The sequence below is a fragment of the Uranotaenia lowii genome, chromosome 3, assembly GCF_029784155.1.
Source record: "Uranotaenia lowii strain MFRU-FL chromosome 3, ASM2978415v1, whole genome shotgun sequence".
Taxonomy (NCBI): Eukaryota; Metazoa; Arthropoda; class Insecta; order Diptera; family Culicidae; genus Uranotaenia; species Uranotaenia lowii.
The window spans coordinates 129,906,767-129,923,640 of record NC_073693.1 but is presented as its reverse complement, the minus strand read 5'-3'; the positions used below and the strand labels follow the sequence as shown (position 1 = coordinate 129,923,640).

The 16,874-nt window shown below is 40.4% G+C and overlaps 1 protein-coding gene across 2 annotated transcripts in view; it reads left to right on the top strand.

Moving 5' to 3' along the window:
- The window catches only part of LOC129755517 (uncharacterized), a 58,746-nt gene that overhangs the window by 38,206 nt on the left and 3,666 nt on the right, over positions 1-16,874 (top strand). The window contains exons 1-3 of one of the 2 annotated variants that reach the window (XM_055752052.1): positions 485-705; positions 7,762-9,097; positions 9,164-9,384. In XM_055752052.1, the coding sequence (XP_055608027.1) occupies positions 656-705; positions 7,762-9,097; positions 9,164-9,384 (1,607 nt within the window). In that variant the 5' untranslated portion in view covers positions 485-655. Of the gene's footprint in view, positions 1-484; positions 706-7,761; positions 9,098-9,163; positions 9,385-16,874 lie in introns of those variants that run through there. The other variant, XM_055752051.1, reaches the window with a different exon arrangement.

Genomic DNA, 16,874 nt, shown 5'->3' with positions numbered 1-16,874 from the left:
TGGCTGTGTCTGGTATCACAAATATCATGAATTCACATGCTATTTTAAATAGTGGACCCAATGAGAGTTTGAAAAAATAAAAACGATCACATTTCGCATCAATCGACCAAACTTGACGTTAGTATGTACCTACCTACCTTCGTATTTTAGGAACGATCTCAATTTGCCTGATAACATTGCTGCTGCTCCGTCCTGAACGATTAGAGATTGTTGTGAGCAACGCTACAATCAGTAGCGTCACCGCACATCGTCGTATCGTTCACTTACGAGTTAATTAGCTATTCTTTCACGAGACGAACGTTGTTGGTGGTTGTCGTCGTGGTAGATATGTGAAGTAGGTAGGTAGATAAATTCATTCTCAATTCGCTCCCTGGCACTTGACCAACAAAACGTAAATTAACAGGAACAACAACAACCGCGAATAACACCAGCAGCAGCCTCGGATGAGAGCATGGCAGTGAAGACTGTTGTAAACACTCGGTCAGATGTCGGGTTGCATTGCTGCGGGTTGGACGGTACTCGAGAAGTCTTCCATCGTCAATTTGTTTCGAATCGGGATCGGGTGTTTTTTTTTAGTGAAGACGAAAGACGATAATCTTTGAAAAGTTGTTCAAACATTGTGTTTAGTGTGTCATTAATCTTTTGGGCGGTATTAATGAAGTTCAGAATTTGGAAACATAAAGAGTGTTGTGCTTCCGGAAATCGGTGAGCATAATATAGTTATTGAAACAGTTGGAGTGCTTGTGGTTGGAAAATTTCTAAAAGAATTAACTGAGGAAGAATTACCCGAATGAGTTTAAACGCCAATCAGAAACAATAAAGGAAGGAAGTGATGTTAAAGATATTTGATGTCTTTAACGATTGTCATGGTGGAAATTTTTCACTCACATCTGTAGAAAAATGGCTAAAATTTACTTTTTATCAACGAAGTCATGTCTGCCAAAACCTCGTGCACGTAATCTGAGATTCTCTTAATGTTCAAGCACTGATAGCTTCTTCAACAGCTTAAAGAGATTTTCCCGTATCCCTTTAACTTGTCAAGCGTTTTCGTTTGTATATATGGACTTATTCTTTCTCGTGACCCGGCTTAGTGTTATGCCTCTCTGTATCCACGAGGGTATCAATATGAAAGATAATCCAGCTTGTTTCCAGCTCAAGCTGTTTTACATTGATTTCACCGTTTATTTCAAACTATGTTTATTCGTTAAAGATTCCGTAAGCATGGAAAGGATCTCACGATTTTTAGTTATCCAGTGTGTGTAGTGTGTGAAGTGGAACTTTCTGCAGGAAAGAGGTTCCTGCATTTCTTCGTGGTGGTCTCAAATTTTAAACAATTTCTTTGTGGCTAAAGCAACAGACAAAAAAATTGAGTTTGCACTCGGAAAAGTCCAAAACAAACGAACTCAGGTATTGCCGTGCTGGTGACAGTTAATTACAATGAATATGTGCCAACGATTTTATTGACAGTTTTTGTTATTCCGCGCGCGTCAATCAATTTCCGGGATGAACTGTGTTTTCATCTATTCCGTCAACTTAATGGAACGCGTCGAATGATCGTATAATCACGATCGCCATGCTATTGGGTTGTTCCTGAGTGTATCTATGGGTGTATCTTCCTTCAAAAACGATGTTCAGCTATGATGAAGGAATCTTGAAAAATAATTATGTACCTATATGCTGCCTTCAGAATCAACAGACTGTATTTCTTATAGATTTTTTTTTTGTTTCGATTATAGTCGTTTTACCATCTTTGTGGCATTCGCGACTTTATCAACGTTACAGTTGGCGAATAGTTATTGAAAAACTTATCCGGTACAACTGTGTTCGATGTTTACTCTTGGCCTCGAACTCACGGACATCGGCTCAGGAAGCAACTGACTTGCCAACTGAGCTATATCACAAGCCCAATATTATTTCTTATAGAGATGAAACGTTTAACATAACGCATGTGTTAGAACTACAGAGTAGGGTGTGTCGAATCGCAATTTTTTTCGAGTTTCAAAAATCCTGTAGTCTTAAAAGTTTCCTTTTTGGTCAGACAAAACGAACAACAGATTTTAAGCAGATTTTTAAATTAAGATTTAGGTACCCGGGTTTTGATTTGCAATTGTGTATAAAAAAAACAAAAAGTTTGTTCGGAGGATGTCCCTTTGTTAGTTTTTCTTGAATATTTTGATCTCACGCAATGCACATTTTTAACAAGGGTGGACATTTTCCATCTTGCAGCTTGTTGGACTTGAATAATTTCATGCCTTTTTTCGAACGAGTAAACCTTGTATTAAATAAGCAAACTATCGTAAAAATGGTTACTTAAAGTCGATAAAAATCGGATATTATGAAAAGTCTGCCATGTTTTCCAATTTGTTCTCCCGTCTCTCGCGCAAGATTCAAGTGAGAAAACAACCTTATTCTTCTCTCTGCGATAAGCAGGGCAACCAGATTGCTGAAAATCGGATGGTTCATTTGAAAAAAATGTCCAATGAGAGAAGCAGCAAATATTGTCGCTGGCAACGATTTGCATGCATTGAGAGTAAAACTGACGCTCTCTCGAATACTTTCAGGTTGTACGAATAAGGTGTTCTATATCGTCCAACTTGTCTAATTCTTATCGCTTAACCCAGAAGTTAAAAATATGTATATGTGTATTGCCTCCAAATATGTAGGCAAATGCTGATCATTCGAGTTTTATGCGTTAATTTTATAATGTATATTAAACGCATAACCAAGTTTCTTGAGAAATATAACTACAAAAATGTTTGCTTGGTAACAACACTTTGGAAGTTATGATCAATTGGTGTAGTTTCGTTTTGGAGCCACCTCTTACCTGTTCATTACCATCCGATAAAACCGAGGAACTCAAAGTCAGCAAAATGGAAGTTCATCTGTGGTGTTTTTTTTTGTTGTTTTTGTTTTTCTGGGATTTTAACACATCTTCTTAATTCATCTGTAATGGAAGTACCAAACTGGCCATGTCATAGACAAGGAAACTGGCGCGTGGTTAAGATAGTGTCGGATGCTTCAGACAAGGTTTACTCTTAAGGTTTAAAGGATGAATTTGTTCATTCGTAACAAACTGCACCATTGGAAAAGCCTAAAATTGATTCAAAATGTGATTTGTACAAATAATTGTAAGTTCATTTGTTCCTAATCAAAATGTGAAGCAAAAAAAACAGTTCTACATGATTTATGTTTTATTCTTGCAGATTCATGGCATCTAGTAACTTTAAATTTCTGGTAACCTTATGTTTTTTGTAAATGACTGAGAATCTATAATGAGAATCATTTCATCAGAACATTTCAATGCTCTAAAATCAATAACATTCTTGTGAAATAATATTTCTGAAAATTGGACGGAAAATCTGTCAGTTTAGCTAGCTAGTTTTTTTCATGAAAAAATTAATGCTCTGTTTTGGGAGTTATAACAATTTTCTCGCTACCCCTACCGTCTTTGGAAATGCGGCAGAATATTAAAAAAAAATCCAAAAAAGTGACGAATTCCGAAAAAATTAACGCAAATCAAAACCCGGGTACCTGAATCTCAGGTGAAAAGATAAGCCCACGAGGCCAATCGCACGCGTTTTTCTGTCCGTCTGCAAAATTTTTATAAAATTTCATTTTTTTAACGTAAAAAAGATATGGAACTGTCAAAAAGAATCCAAATGTGATGGGGTACGATAAAGCTTAAGTCGCTTACAATTATCGCAATTCCAACTGCATAGTGAAAAGATCGTATAAAATGTCGTCTGAAGTTAGTTTAACCCTCATCCGCATTAGGGTGTCATTTTGACACCATTGCAAGTTTGAAGGCTTGTAACTTTTTTCAGAAGCGTCAAAATACAAAAATTTTTTCGGGGACCCTAAATGAATTCAAAAGTTCTTCAATATTGCATCTTTACTTTTTTTATGGACGAACCCTGGAAGCCTGGACAAAAAAACTCCCTTTTCCGACTTTTGGTGTCATTTTGACACCACAAAAGTAAAATCTATTTAAGTCGTTTGAATTATTATGAACTTCATATAAAACTTACATCAATAGAAACCTTGTAATGTCAGTAAAATATGTTTAGAACATTATATACAGCTAAAGTTACAAGTTTTCTCGTTATTCAGCATGAAAGAAAAAAAATCCGAAAAAACATGCCTCACGAAAACTGCTGTAGTTCATATATTACACGTCCAAAAAAATATTTGCCTTATGCATATGAAAGCTGAAGTTAATGCCTACATCATGAAGACAAGAAATATTTTTTTTAAATTTTTTTTAATGAAATGGTCACAAAAAGTTCAAAAAAGTGGTCTAAAAAACCTACTTTTCATTCGATTGCTAGTAAATACTGTTTGAGCGATGGTAGATTTTAAAAAAAAAATTGACTACAAAATCTATTAAAATTCCAACATTTTGCTGTCTTTAGATTTTTTATGCAACAAAAATTGAATTTACTGGAATTTTTCAAAGTTCACTACTTTGCGCAATTTTTTTACACATTGAAATTTCATCTGTTTTTGTGGTCCACCGTCAGGTTGTACCCGGATTTTCAGTGCTTTTACTTTGTTTGGACCAATCAAAAGTATATTCATTGGAAAGCTAATTTAATCTACATTCTAGTGAGGTGCAACAAATCACGCTGTGAGATTTCACAAAAATATGAAAATTATAAACGTTAAATCATTCCTGAATTTCTAGAACTACAAGCAGCGCGTCCAGCAAAACGTGTTTGTTTGCTCTCCGAGTAGGTACGGTGGGTGGTGATTTGGGCAGAGAGCGAAGCCGACAGACGAAATAACGATGCGTGTCGTGCATTTCTTCGTCTGTCGTGTAATCGAAAAACAAGGATAAAGGAACACCCCTAAAATCTCATCGGAAACAACAAATGCCAAAAATGTAGTGGTGATATAGAGTACTAAACTCTCTGCCAACCAGTTAGACACATACATACCAAGGAATATTTAAATAAGGTAGTGTCGAGAGCCATATTGGATTTTTTTTGTGACGTCACAAAAACGAATGTATCGAAAATTTATATGCGATTGGCAGAAATTTCAAAGAAAAACATGTTTTAGAACGAAAATGAATTCCAATTTAAGTTTAAATGTATTGTAAGACCTCTATTTCACTGCGTTATGAAATTTTCTGGTCCTTTGAAGAAAGCATTATGTTTTTTTTTCTCATTTTAATAATGAACGCAGTGTCATCTTGAAACTAAAACGTTCAAAAAACGAAGAAAAAATCTACTTTAAAAAGGTCAAGCTGGTAGTTATTGAGTGTTCAACTGATTGTCATGATTTTTATCCAATCGGTTTACCATATTCAATTCTTATGTAGAACTTTTAACATCAATTGCTGATTGTTAACTCGATTTCCTAAAATGCCAATAAATAATCGTAGTTTTGTATATAAGTTTGTTTTTTGATAATTGTTTTTTAATAAGGATCTTAAACTGCACTGACTTGATCATTTTCATGGAAGACTTTGAACTAATTTTAGAGTTTTGCAAATTTGAGTAAGGAAAATCCACCATTTTTTCGAACTTCGATGGTCTATTTCATACGAAAATTACTCGAAAATCCAACTTTTTTCGTACCGATCTTGAAGAGCAAGAATCCTTCTAAAATAACAGGTATTAAAAGTGGAACATTTCCATCAAGTTCTTCAAATTATCTGCGAAAAAGGCAAATTTCCTAGTAAATTAATAGATTTTCCGTGATTGTGACGTCGCAGTATGTACTAATACTAACGCAGGGCTGCCTCGACACTACCTTCTTTCAATATTCCTTGCATACATACATACATCAGTGCCTTGCTCGCAAACGGCTGCTTTTTACGTCTAAAGGGTGTCGTAGAAGTGGAAAATGTGGAAAATATAAACAAATTATAATCAAGGAAGTTTAAAATAGTGAGTTACAAAAATAAACATGGGGAAGGTTCAAACTTGGTAATTGAAATTTGATAAGACAGTGTCCAGAAAATGTTGGTTAAATCCAGGAATCTGGCAAAAGCCATCATTGACTTGACATATTTCGGGTTTCACTTGTTGCCGTAGGGAAAGGAAGAAAGAGTGGAGCCAACGTGGGGTTTCGTATTCCAGGTTGCTGAGATGCGTGACGTTTTTACGCATTTTTACATACAAGGACGCTTGAGTTCTGCATTCGTTTCGATAAAAGAAAAAAAACTTTGGAAGAAATCTTTGAAAATGGAGAAGAAAGTTCAGCCAAAGTCTTGTTTAATGGAGAAGTTGAGAGCTAAGGTAAAAGTTTGGCGCCCAAAAAGTGAAAGGGTTTTAAGTTTTTGAGGAAAAGTCTGCTTGCCTTTTTTCAAATGAGGTTTTCAAATTCGCTGGAAGATTACCGAAGAAGCATCCCTAAAAAACCGCAGGAATCAATCTTACTAAAAAGGTCCTTGTGATCGGTAAAGTTTCTTTCATTATGCGAAAGTGTTCATAAATGTTCCTACAGCCGTTTGACGAAATGACTGAAAAGACAACCTACAAATCTAATCAATGTATTTTGAGTGGTTGGGATACTCTTTAAACCTAAGGCGAGAAAGAATTTTATGAATCTACCAACTAAAAAAAAAATAAAAATTCATACAAGGTTTTGACCCCTTTGGATATAATATTTTGATTTTAAAACGTTATGTATACGTAAAAAAGCTCAAAACAAAAACTTCGGTGGCTTTTGTTTGTTATTCAAATGAAAAAGTAATACAAATTTAAGCATTTATAAAGGTTTCATAATGATTAGAAAGTGGAAAAAAAGAGTGTTTTTGTATGCTCCTACCTGTTAGTGAAATGCCTCTATCCTAAAATTATAGGTTAAATAGAATAAATAAAGTTTTTGTTATGATGAATTGCCTCTATAATACCTATGCCAACCATAACTTTTGTTTTTTTTCATAAAATTTTAAAAGGCATTTTCATTAAACTTCAACACCTTTCATGCTTCCTCATCTAATCTATCCGTCTATAATTTTCATTACTTTCATTTGATATTCTTCCTATTAGAATGTATAGTTCACCGAAATGCCATTAATCATTCAATTAAAATCATAAACCAGCGGTGATAATCTGTTAACATAAAACTTCAGTTATGATAAAGTCGTTATGATAAAATCGATTTCTCGAAAAATGAAGGAGATATCAACATAAAAATTATTCCAATGTATAGAACACAGATGCCAGCTCATGTGTGTAAAGTTTTTGTACACATATTCGGTGTAATATTTGATTTAATCAGTATTCTGCTTAGTAGGCGCATATAGCCTGCTTCTCCTTCATCGCAGAGCATTTTTCTTAGTATGCTTCCAACGATATTGAGACGTATGATAGTGGCTGATGGTCCACGTTTCTTCATGGTCCTGTGTTCCTGATGTCTCTGCGTTCTCTGCTCCATGTTAGCCCGACCACTTTATTTTTGATCATTTTAATGTTTTTATATTATTCTTTGGGACTCAGACATGAGTTCGGATTTTGGAAGTACGATTAGTGATTAGTGAAAACCCGGATACAAAAAACTTATTTCCAAAAACTGTAAAAATTCTGTCGTTCGTTTTTACAAAAATGGAAACTTGTTAGATTACAGGGTTTGATAAATTCGAAAAAAGTTGCAAAATGACACACCCTATTGTACACTGTAGGGATTCACACGAGGATTAAACTGGAAATTAAATATTTTCTGGAACAGAAATAAATTTCAACATAAACCGTTTGAAGCCAGTTTGAAGTCATATGTACTCACGATATCATTTCTTGTCTTATTTTACAGACAGTTCCAGTTCTCAGCCGACCATGTGCGGGTGCTTCTATTCCGGGAATGCGACATCCGTGGTCGGAAGCTGCTTTTCGACTCCAGTGCCGTCGAGAAGGTTAACGAGTCACCGAGCTCCGGCGCCTCTTCTTCCTCGACCTCATCTGCGTTCCACCATCATGGCAGTAGCGGAAGCGGAAGCAGCAGCAGCGGTCGCAGCAGCACCACATCCAGCCAGAAATCGATGCCCCAGGTTCAGAAGTGTGACCACTGTAAGGTGTTGTTTCAGCATAGTACAAATCCTCGCGGCGACATCAAATCGCTGGCCGAAATGATATTCGGATCTACGCCGATGGCGTTCCAAGGAAGCAGCCTAAAGGTGCACTGGTTGAAGGTTCCCAAGGCCATAATGTGTTCCCACGTGTTTCCTACTCCAGTGCGGAATACCGTTGGTGGGGGTAGCAGTAGCTCGAAAAAGACGTCGATTTCCACTTTTTTGGGGTCAGATCTGGTAACGGCTGGTCATGGGAGTGGAGCCTATATTGATAGGCATCCTTCTGGGAGTGATTTGAGCTCGATCGATACTACCTCGCTGCGATCGTTTACGGTCACTTCGTCAACCTCAACGCAGCACGATACCTCATACAATCATCGCCAAAGACCACCGATACCGTTGGAGTTCGGACACCTAGAACGGCTAACGGATCCACGACTGTCCACAAACAGTGGAATGGATTCTGGCTACGGTGGCACTGATCCGTGGGCTTTCTCACCGCAGAGCTCTCGACACCCAATGTCCTCTCACAGGAGTAGTTTAGCCTCAATCTCGAGCGATTTTGACTGTTTTCGAAGACTGAGCACTGATACCAGTGTCGACCTACCTCAGGCATCCAACTGTGCCAGCCTGGATAATTGTAGCCAATACGGAAGTTTTCATCGACGAGTGTCCAAAAACTTATCCACCTCTTTTGAGAACCACCTTACCTTGGCCGATCACGTGGGACACGTTGACGAAGTAAGTCATTCCCGGACAAACGCCACCTCGGCCAGTAGTCAGGTGACGGCCAGTGATAGCTGTGTTGGGAGCAAAAATCGACGGAACAGTGAAACCATGGATCTGACCCGGCGGAAAGCTTTCAGCGGAGAGTTGCTGTCGACGGCCACCAACTACCACGGGAGACCGCCGAACAAGAAAGCGCGCCTCGGTATCGCACTCTACATGCAGATGAACGACAACTTGCTCGCCGAGATGGAGGCATTCTGTTCCGAGCATATGAGCATCTTCGAGTCTATGTTGTGTCGGTTGCGGGTGGCCGCCGAGAATGCTTGCTATCGGTGGCCACAATTCCTACAGGTATTTTCCAACATTTTATTCTATTTTTATAAACTGATTTATATTAACTGAGAACTCCCGTTTTAGATAATGCTTGCTGCGTGGCATGCCGTTCAAACGTGGTTGGTGGATTTTTTTGGCACCCCGAGGTTGGAAAATCCGGTTTGGATTACGCTTAGCAGTGGGTCGGCGGCGGGATCTGTTGCCGGTACCAGTAGCTCCAACAAGGTTGCCCTTACCATAGCCAACAACTTTATGAACGACCTATGTTCGCTGCTGTCGGTGGTCGATACCAAAGATACAAACTTGTAAGTATTAAATAGGGGATTTATCATTTGGTTGGGTAGGCTAATTTTTATTTTTATTCATTGAAAACCGCTGAACTTTTTTTTTGTTTGCTTGTTTGGGTTTGCGTTAAACAAGTCCTTTATTTTAAATTAATCTCGCTTTTTTTGGGTTTCCTAATAACAATTTTTGTGGCAAAAGTTTTAAAAATATGACATGGGGGTATTGCTGGTAAACAGCTTTTTCGTCGATAATGTAGTGTTTATCAGCTAAATATGAACTTTGAATGTTTGTGTATAAATAAATTGGATCTGTTCGCAGTTTACCGTGTACACGCATCGGAAGCTTTTTTTCCACGCCTGAAAATTTTGAATTTTCAAATCAAATCTGCCCCTAAAAACGTTTTTTTCGGAAATATCGACCGACGCTATTCTTTTCCTGAGTGCTGAAACATATATCGACGCCTTTATCTAGTGCTATTTTTCTTCTTCGAAAAATCTAACCTAGCCATCTTGAGCCGCAAGATGGGGGAGGCTCCCCCCGTGTGGGGCCGAAACATGAACCTGCCTCAAAACCGTAATGCGAGAACAGTTCCCGCATGGATGGATCCATCTGGAGTCCACGGGGAAATACAGTTCTTACGAATGAAACCGGAAAATGAACACAAGCTCCCAAAAAATCCGTTCATAATTTCGACATCCGTCGAGCAGTTGGTTGGCAAGATAGAAGGAGGAAATCCCATAGACAGCGGAGCCAACTATCTGCTGAAAGTCCGCAACCCGGCTCAAGCTGCCAAACTTCGCAAACTAAACCGACTTATTGACGGAACCCCGATCACCATTGACGAACATCCCACCCTGAACTACTGCCACTGCGTAGTTTCCTGCAGCAGCGCGGATGGGCTTAGCAATGAAGAACTCCAAAGCTTTCTTTCCGAGCAAGGAGTTACAAAAGTATATCGGTTCCTGAGGAAATCCGAAAAACAAACCATCCCAACAAGCTCAATGGTACTAACGATTAAAGGATCAGTCCCTCCTCCGTTCATCTTTTTTGGTTTTTTGAGAGTGGCCACACGACCGTATTACCCTCGTCCGCTACTCTGCTATCGGTGCGGAAAGTATGGTCATTCCAAGAACCGCTGCGCCAGTGATCCCATATGCATCGATTGTGGTTTTCCCAATCAACATGACCCATGCCCAAACCGCCCACTATGTATTAACTGCCGTGGTAACCATTCAGCCATAAACAAACAATGCCCAGTTTACAAACAGGCAGTCCATCATTCGACTGAAAGTCGACCTGGGCCTAACCCAATCGGAAGCAACCAAAGAAGTTCAACTTCGAAACAACATCAACCTTAGAAACATCGAACAACAAACCGCTGAAACAGACAAAGACAAAAGGATCCACGACCTCGAACTCCTTGTTCTGAAACTCCAAAACGAACTGGAACAATTAAAATGCAGCAACAACAACTCAACACTCGTAGCATATTCTCCCATCTCAGTGGTCCCCGACGACTCCGAATCCGAATCCGAAAAAGAACACCAAGCAACGATCCTGAACATCCACAACAACACTTCCACCCCTAAACGAAACCGAAACAACAGCTCCATGGAAAGCCCCCCCGAAATGACAACCAACAACAACAAAAAAACCAAACGACCCATAGCCATGCCCCCCAATATGCAAGGTAAATTTCCTCCGGCCACCCCTGATTCAACTGGTAAGTCCATCCATCCAAACTAAACAAAAACAACAACAACCAGCTCTTACCAAAGAACATAAGCCTCCATACCTTTTGAAATGGCTCACAAAACCCAAAATAGACATACCCAACAATCATCAGACCCCACTACCGCACCATCAATTGGTAAGAGTAACAGTAATCAACCCGCTCCAAAAAAGACTGTTAACTTCGCTGTCCAATGGAACACCCGTGGACTTATTTGTAGACTCCCCGAAATACAAATCATCATCAATAAATATTCCCCCACAATCATAGCCATTCAGGACATACTTAGCAACACAACAATAGCTCCCGATATTATCCGAGGATACCATCTTTACTCCACATCCAACCCAACCTCACGACAAGGCGCAGGACTAGCAGTGAAAAATAATATCCCCCACCATCTAATCAGAACCAACTCCGATCTCAATGCCGTCTGTGTCAGACTCAAGGCTCCGCTCGAAATCACCGCTGTCTCCCTTTACATACCACCACAAATGCCCTACAACGACTTCGTAGACCAAGTAGAAAATCTATTCACTCAAATACCACCGCCTCTAGTCATAATGTCAGATCCAAACGCACACTCCACCCTATGGGGAAGCTCCCACACCTCTAACAAAGGAACATTCCTTGAAAACTTCGCAGCCATTAATGACTTAACCATTCTAAATAACTGCGCCCCCACTCGCATCGATCCTGCTACGGGGGATATGTCAGCTTTAGACATCACCCTCGTTTCGTGGGAGTTAGGACCGAAATTCGATTGGAATGTCCTAGAGGATTCACATGGAAGCGACCATTTCCCCATCCTCGTCAAACTACAACATCCTTCCCCCAAAGTAACCACCAGGCCCAGGTGGAAGTATAGTGACGCTGAGTGGCACACATACCAACACATCATAGACAAACTTATCGTCCAGAATAAACCAACAACTATGACATCATTTCAACAAATAATCCTCGACGCAGCTAACAAGTCCATCCCCAGAACCAGTGGGATACCTGGAAAATGTTCCGTCCCTTGGTGGTCCGACGAAGTGCGTGATGCACTAAAAAACCGCCGAAAAAAGTTACGTGCCCTCAAAAAGATTCCGAACAATAGCCCACTCAAATTAACAGCTCTCGACGACTTCAAAGCAGCACGATCCCTGGCCCGACGAACAGTCAGGAAAGCCAAATCACTGTGTTGGGAAAGGTTCACTAACGAAATCCACCCTAGCCCTCCATCTTCAATCCTATGGTCCAAATTAAGAACACTTAACGGAGGATCCCGAAACAACGACTTCCACATTCTGCTCAATAGTCAATACATCAACGACCCATCAACGCTAGCCGACTCCTTCTGTGAACATTTTTCATCCGTCTCGGCCCCATCTACTACTACACTTCTACCCTTCCCTACTGACCCAAACTGCAACAATATTGACTACAACAGCTGCTTCTCTCTGGACGAACTAGAGTTCGTCCTCCGAAAAGTAAACGGAAATTCTGCAGGCCCAGATGATATTGGGTACCCCTGCCTTAAAAATCTATCCATACTGGGCAAACTGACGTTTCTAGACATCATCAACAAAATCTGGTCAGAGGGATCCCTACCTGAGAGTTGGAAGATTGGACTTGTAATCCCCATTAGAAAACCCAAACAGAACCCGAACGTTATGGACAACTTCCGCCCCATTACTCTTCTCGATTGTTCCGGGAAAATCGTTGAAAGAATCGTTAACCGCCGCCTTCACACATACATGGAAGAACAACAACTCCTTGACACCCGACAATACGCCTTTAGAGCCGGCAAATCTACAGACGACTACTTCGAAGATCTTGAATTGTTACTAGATACCTGCCTGAACCAGAAGCACCACATCGATTGCCTGTCACTCGATCTTTCGAAAGCCTTCGACCGTGTGGATCGAGTCGCCATCATAAATCAGCTTATCAAATGGAATATTCGAGGCCGTTTGTTGCAATACATAAAAAACTTTTTATCGGATCGATTCATCCACGTTCTCGTCAATGGCGTTCGCTCAAATATCAAACCAGTCCACGGCGGAGTCCCGCAGGGATCAGTCATCGCCCCCACCCTCTTCCTAATAGCCATCAACTCCCTTTTCCAGTCCATCCCTAAAAACATCTCTACCTTCATTTATGCCGACGACATCCTCCTCGTTTCTTCCTCACCTTTTGCCAAGATAGCCCGACGAAGGCTGCAAACTGCGGTCAACCTGGTCGAAGAATGGGCGCCCAACGTAGGCTTCCAGTTTTCCCCCAGCAAATCCAGTTTGCTCCATCTCGGCCCGAACCGAAGACGACTCAGAAAGCTACCTCCACTCATCATGCAAAACCAAACCATACATCTCGCCCACTCTACCCGGTTACTGGGGGTTTGGCTCGACGACCAACTCAACTTCAAATGTCACCTGAACAACGTTAGAAAGAACACCAATAACAAAATCAACATCCTCCGAATACTTACCAACAAAACAAGTCTAGCACACCGAGACTCCCTTTTCCGTTTCCTGCATGGGTGGCTGATGCCATCCATACTGTATGGAATCGGTTTCGTTAGCAAGGCCTTTGGACAAATGCTCACTAAATTCGAACCATTGTATAATAAATGCGTGCGACTTATCAGCTCCGCTTTCCGCACAAGCCCAATACCTTCGCTAATGGCAGAATGTGGGCAAATGCCCTTTCGATTCCTTGTGGCTAAACATTTATCATCAAAGGCTCTTCGCTCACTAGCAAATGGACGAGTCAACAACTCCCCTACGGTGGAAAGAATCAATAGTTTCTTACAACAAACAACAGGCACCCCTCTACCTACCGTCTGTATAAGACAGGGGCCAAAAATTAAAAATTGGTATGAAACTACACCAAAAGTCGATCTATCCCTCAAGAGGAATATCAAAGCTGGAGATCCAAGAACCACCATATTACCCAAATTTACTCAACTCGTACAAACAAAATACAGAAACAATCCACATATATACACCGATGGGTCCAAAAGCAACTGTGGAAAAGTTGGTTGTGGAATCTTCGATGGAGTCTCCAGTAGGAGCCTGGGCCTTCCGGAAGCTTGTACAGTCTTCAGTTCTGAAGCTTTTGCCCTGCTCGTAGCTACTGAGGGTTCGAAACCAAATTCCGTCATCTTCTCAGATTCGGCAAGTGTACTAACAGCTATAGCTGCTAACAACATTAAACACCCCTGGATCTATACCATAACTAAAAACGCCCTTCTCAAGAACATCACACTCTGCTGGATACCTGGACATTCAGGCGTACCAGGTAACGAGGCCGCAGATCGCCTAGCTTCTGCCGGTACCGTCCTTCCACCATCGATCAACTCTATTCCTCAATCCGACGCTATGCTCCACATGAAAAACATAATAAGCAATGCCTGGAGCATAGAATGGGCTGAAAACCTGGAAGCAAAACTTCGAGAAGTAAAAAATTCAACCGAGAAATGGAAAGACAGAGACTGCCCCCATGAAAGAAGAGTACTGACCAGACTCCGGATTGGTCATACACGGCTCACTCACCTGTACCTCATAACCAAAGAGGACCAACCTATATGTCCATCCTGCAACGTACCAATCACCATCAAACACATCCTCACCTCTTGCTCCATATACCACTCCCACAGTGTATCCTGTTCCTTGGCTACATCCCTTAGACAAATCCTCTCACCATGCCCTGAAGAAGAAGAAAAACTGATATCTTTCCTCAAAACATCTAAGCTGCTCCACCAACTTTAAACATGAAAAAGGAAAAATGAAGAATTACAGTATCTACACAAATCTTCAAAATATAAATAACGCCAGAAGAATACTTGAAACGCCCAACGTCGGGATGAATAAACCTACTTGGTTTAAAATCCCTGAGAAAAAAGGAAAAAAAAAAAAAAAGTATAAATAAATTGTACTGAATATTTAGTCACAGGGTATCTGTTGCTCTCCATTTTCTCGCAATGCACAAATTAAGATTGGTTAGGAAGAAACAGTGAATTTTATCTTCTCCAGCGAAGGAAATTTCAAGTGCTTTCAATAAAGTAGCAATTTTTGAAATTCTTGTATTCATTTTTGTAATTTGTATTGTCATTTTGTTGTTAAATTTGCCACGCCGTGAGTTGGTGGGATGTGAAAACACTAAATTAATATTTCAGTTGGGAATCTTTATGATTCGTCACCTTCGACACTCACCAGAATTTGTCTGCTGGCCGTTTTTTAAACGACTTGCTACGAACTTTAGCAGCGTCTTATCTGCCCGTGACGACTACTGGCACAAACAAGGCCCATTTGAAGATGCCGGAACCACGAATGTCAATTTACGTTTGGTAGTTTTTCTTTTTCCTTCTCTTTTGGTTGGCAATTACAGGGTGAGATTCTTGTTCTGTTCTGTTTGCCCAATCGGCTGCACTAAGAGCAAATTGTAACAGCTTTGGGTCTGACTGCATTTATTTGCGATTTTTTATGTACACATTATTTGAGTTTGGTTTTGAGTTAATGTAAACCAAGTTTAATTTGAACTGTAACAAGGGAAGCGTTACTCCACTGAAAAAATTAGCCTTCGTTCGTTTTATACACTGCTGGAAATAAGTATAAAGACAAGCTGTGTACAGGGAATTCTGTACATTCCTGTGATTATTCAATTCAACACTTGCCCACGGTAGATTCATAGAAGAATGCCATTTCTTGAAATACAGTTGTTTCGCAAGATTCATGCATCTGAAAATAAATATGCTCTGAAACGGATTTTCAGGTTGGAAAAAAGTATAAAGACAAAGGCTATTTTATTAGAAAAACACGTTTTTATTGATCTGATTTTCAAAAACAAAGAACTTTAATAATGTGTAGCATCGCCTTTCTTGGCAATGACTTCTTGCAATCGTCGTGGCATAGAAGTTATGAAGCTTTTCAAAACATTCGGATCCAGATTAGACCATTCGTCCTGAATCGCCATTTTAATTTGTCCAGCCGTTTCATAACTTCGGCCATGCTTGAAAATGTTACGGGAGAGAAGCCCCCAAATGTTTTCGATCGGATTTAGATCCGGGCTGCAGGCTGGCCACTCCAAAAGAGGGATGTTATGAAGTTCCAAGAACTCTTTCGTAGCTCTGGGCGCATGGCAGGCAACATTGTCTTGCTGGAAAACCATGTTTTCGCCCATAAAATTTTCCGAAAATGGAACAAGAACTTCTTCTAATAGCTGGCAATACATCTGTGAGTCCATCCGGGTAGAGATGAAACAAACAGGTGTCTTTCCAGCCGTGCTTATGCCAGTCCAGATCATGACAGATCTTCCACCAAAGTTTCGTTTCTGTCTCGTTGGCCTCTTCTGCCTCTTGTCGTACCAGCGGCTGCTAAAACCATCTGGCCCGTCTAGGTTGAACTTCTTCTCGTCACTAAAAACCACGTTTGATTTGGTCCCAAAATTGGTACTTTTCCTCAAAAGCAAAACGGGCTTTTTTGTGAGGAAGAAGCCTTGGTACAGGCGTTGTTTTGGTGAAGGAAACATTAGGATCGTCTTTGAGAACCTGCCGAATCCGACGCCCAAATACTGTCAGCTTCATCTCCGCCTTGATTTCCTCAGAAGACAGCTTTTGATGGACCGCCAGTCGTTTTATTTTCCTCTTACACCTCGGCGTCAGGAAAGATGGACGTCCAAACCGCTTCCTTGTGGCATGTTTTTCGGCTAGCCGCAGATAATTATGCACCACATCCTTACTCCTACCAATCCTGATGCCGATTTCACGCAAGGTTAGCCCTTGTTTTCGAAGAG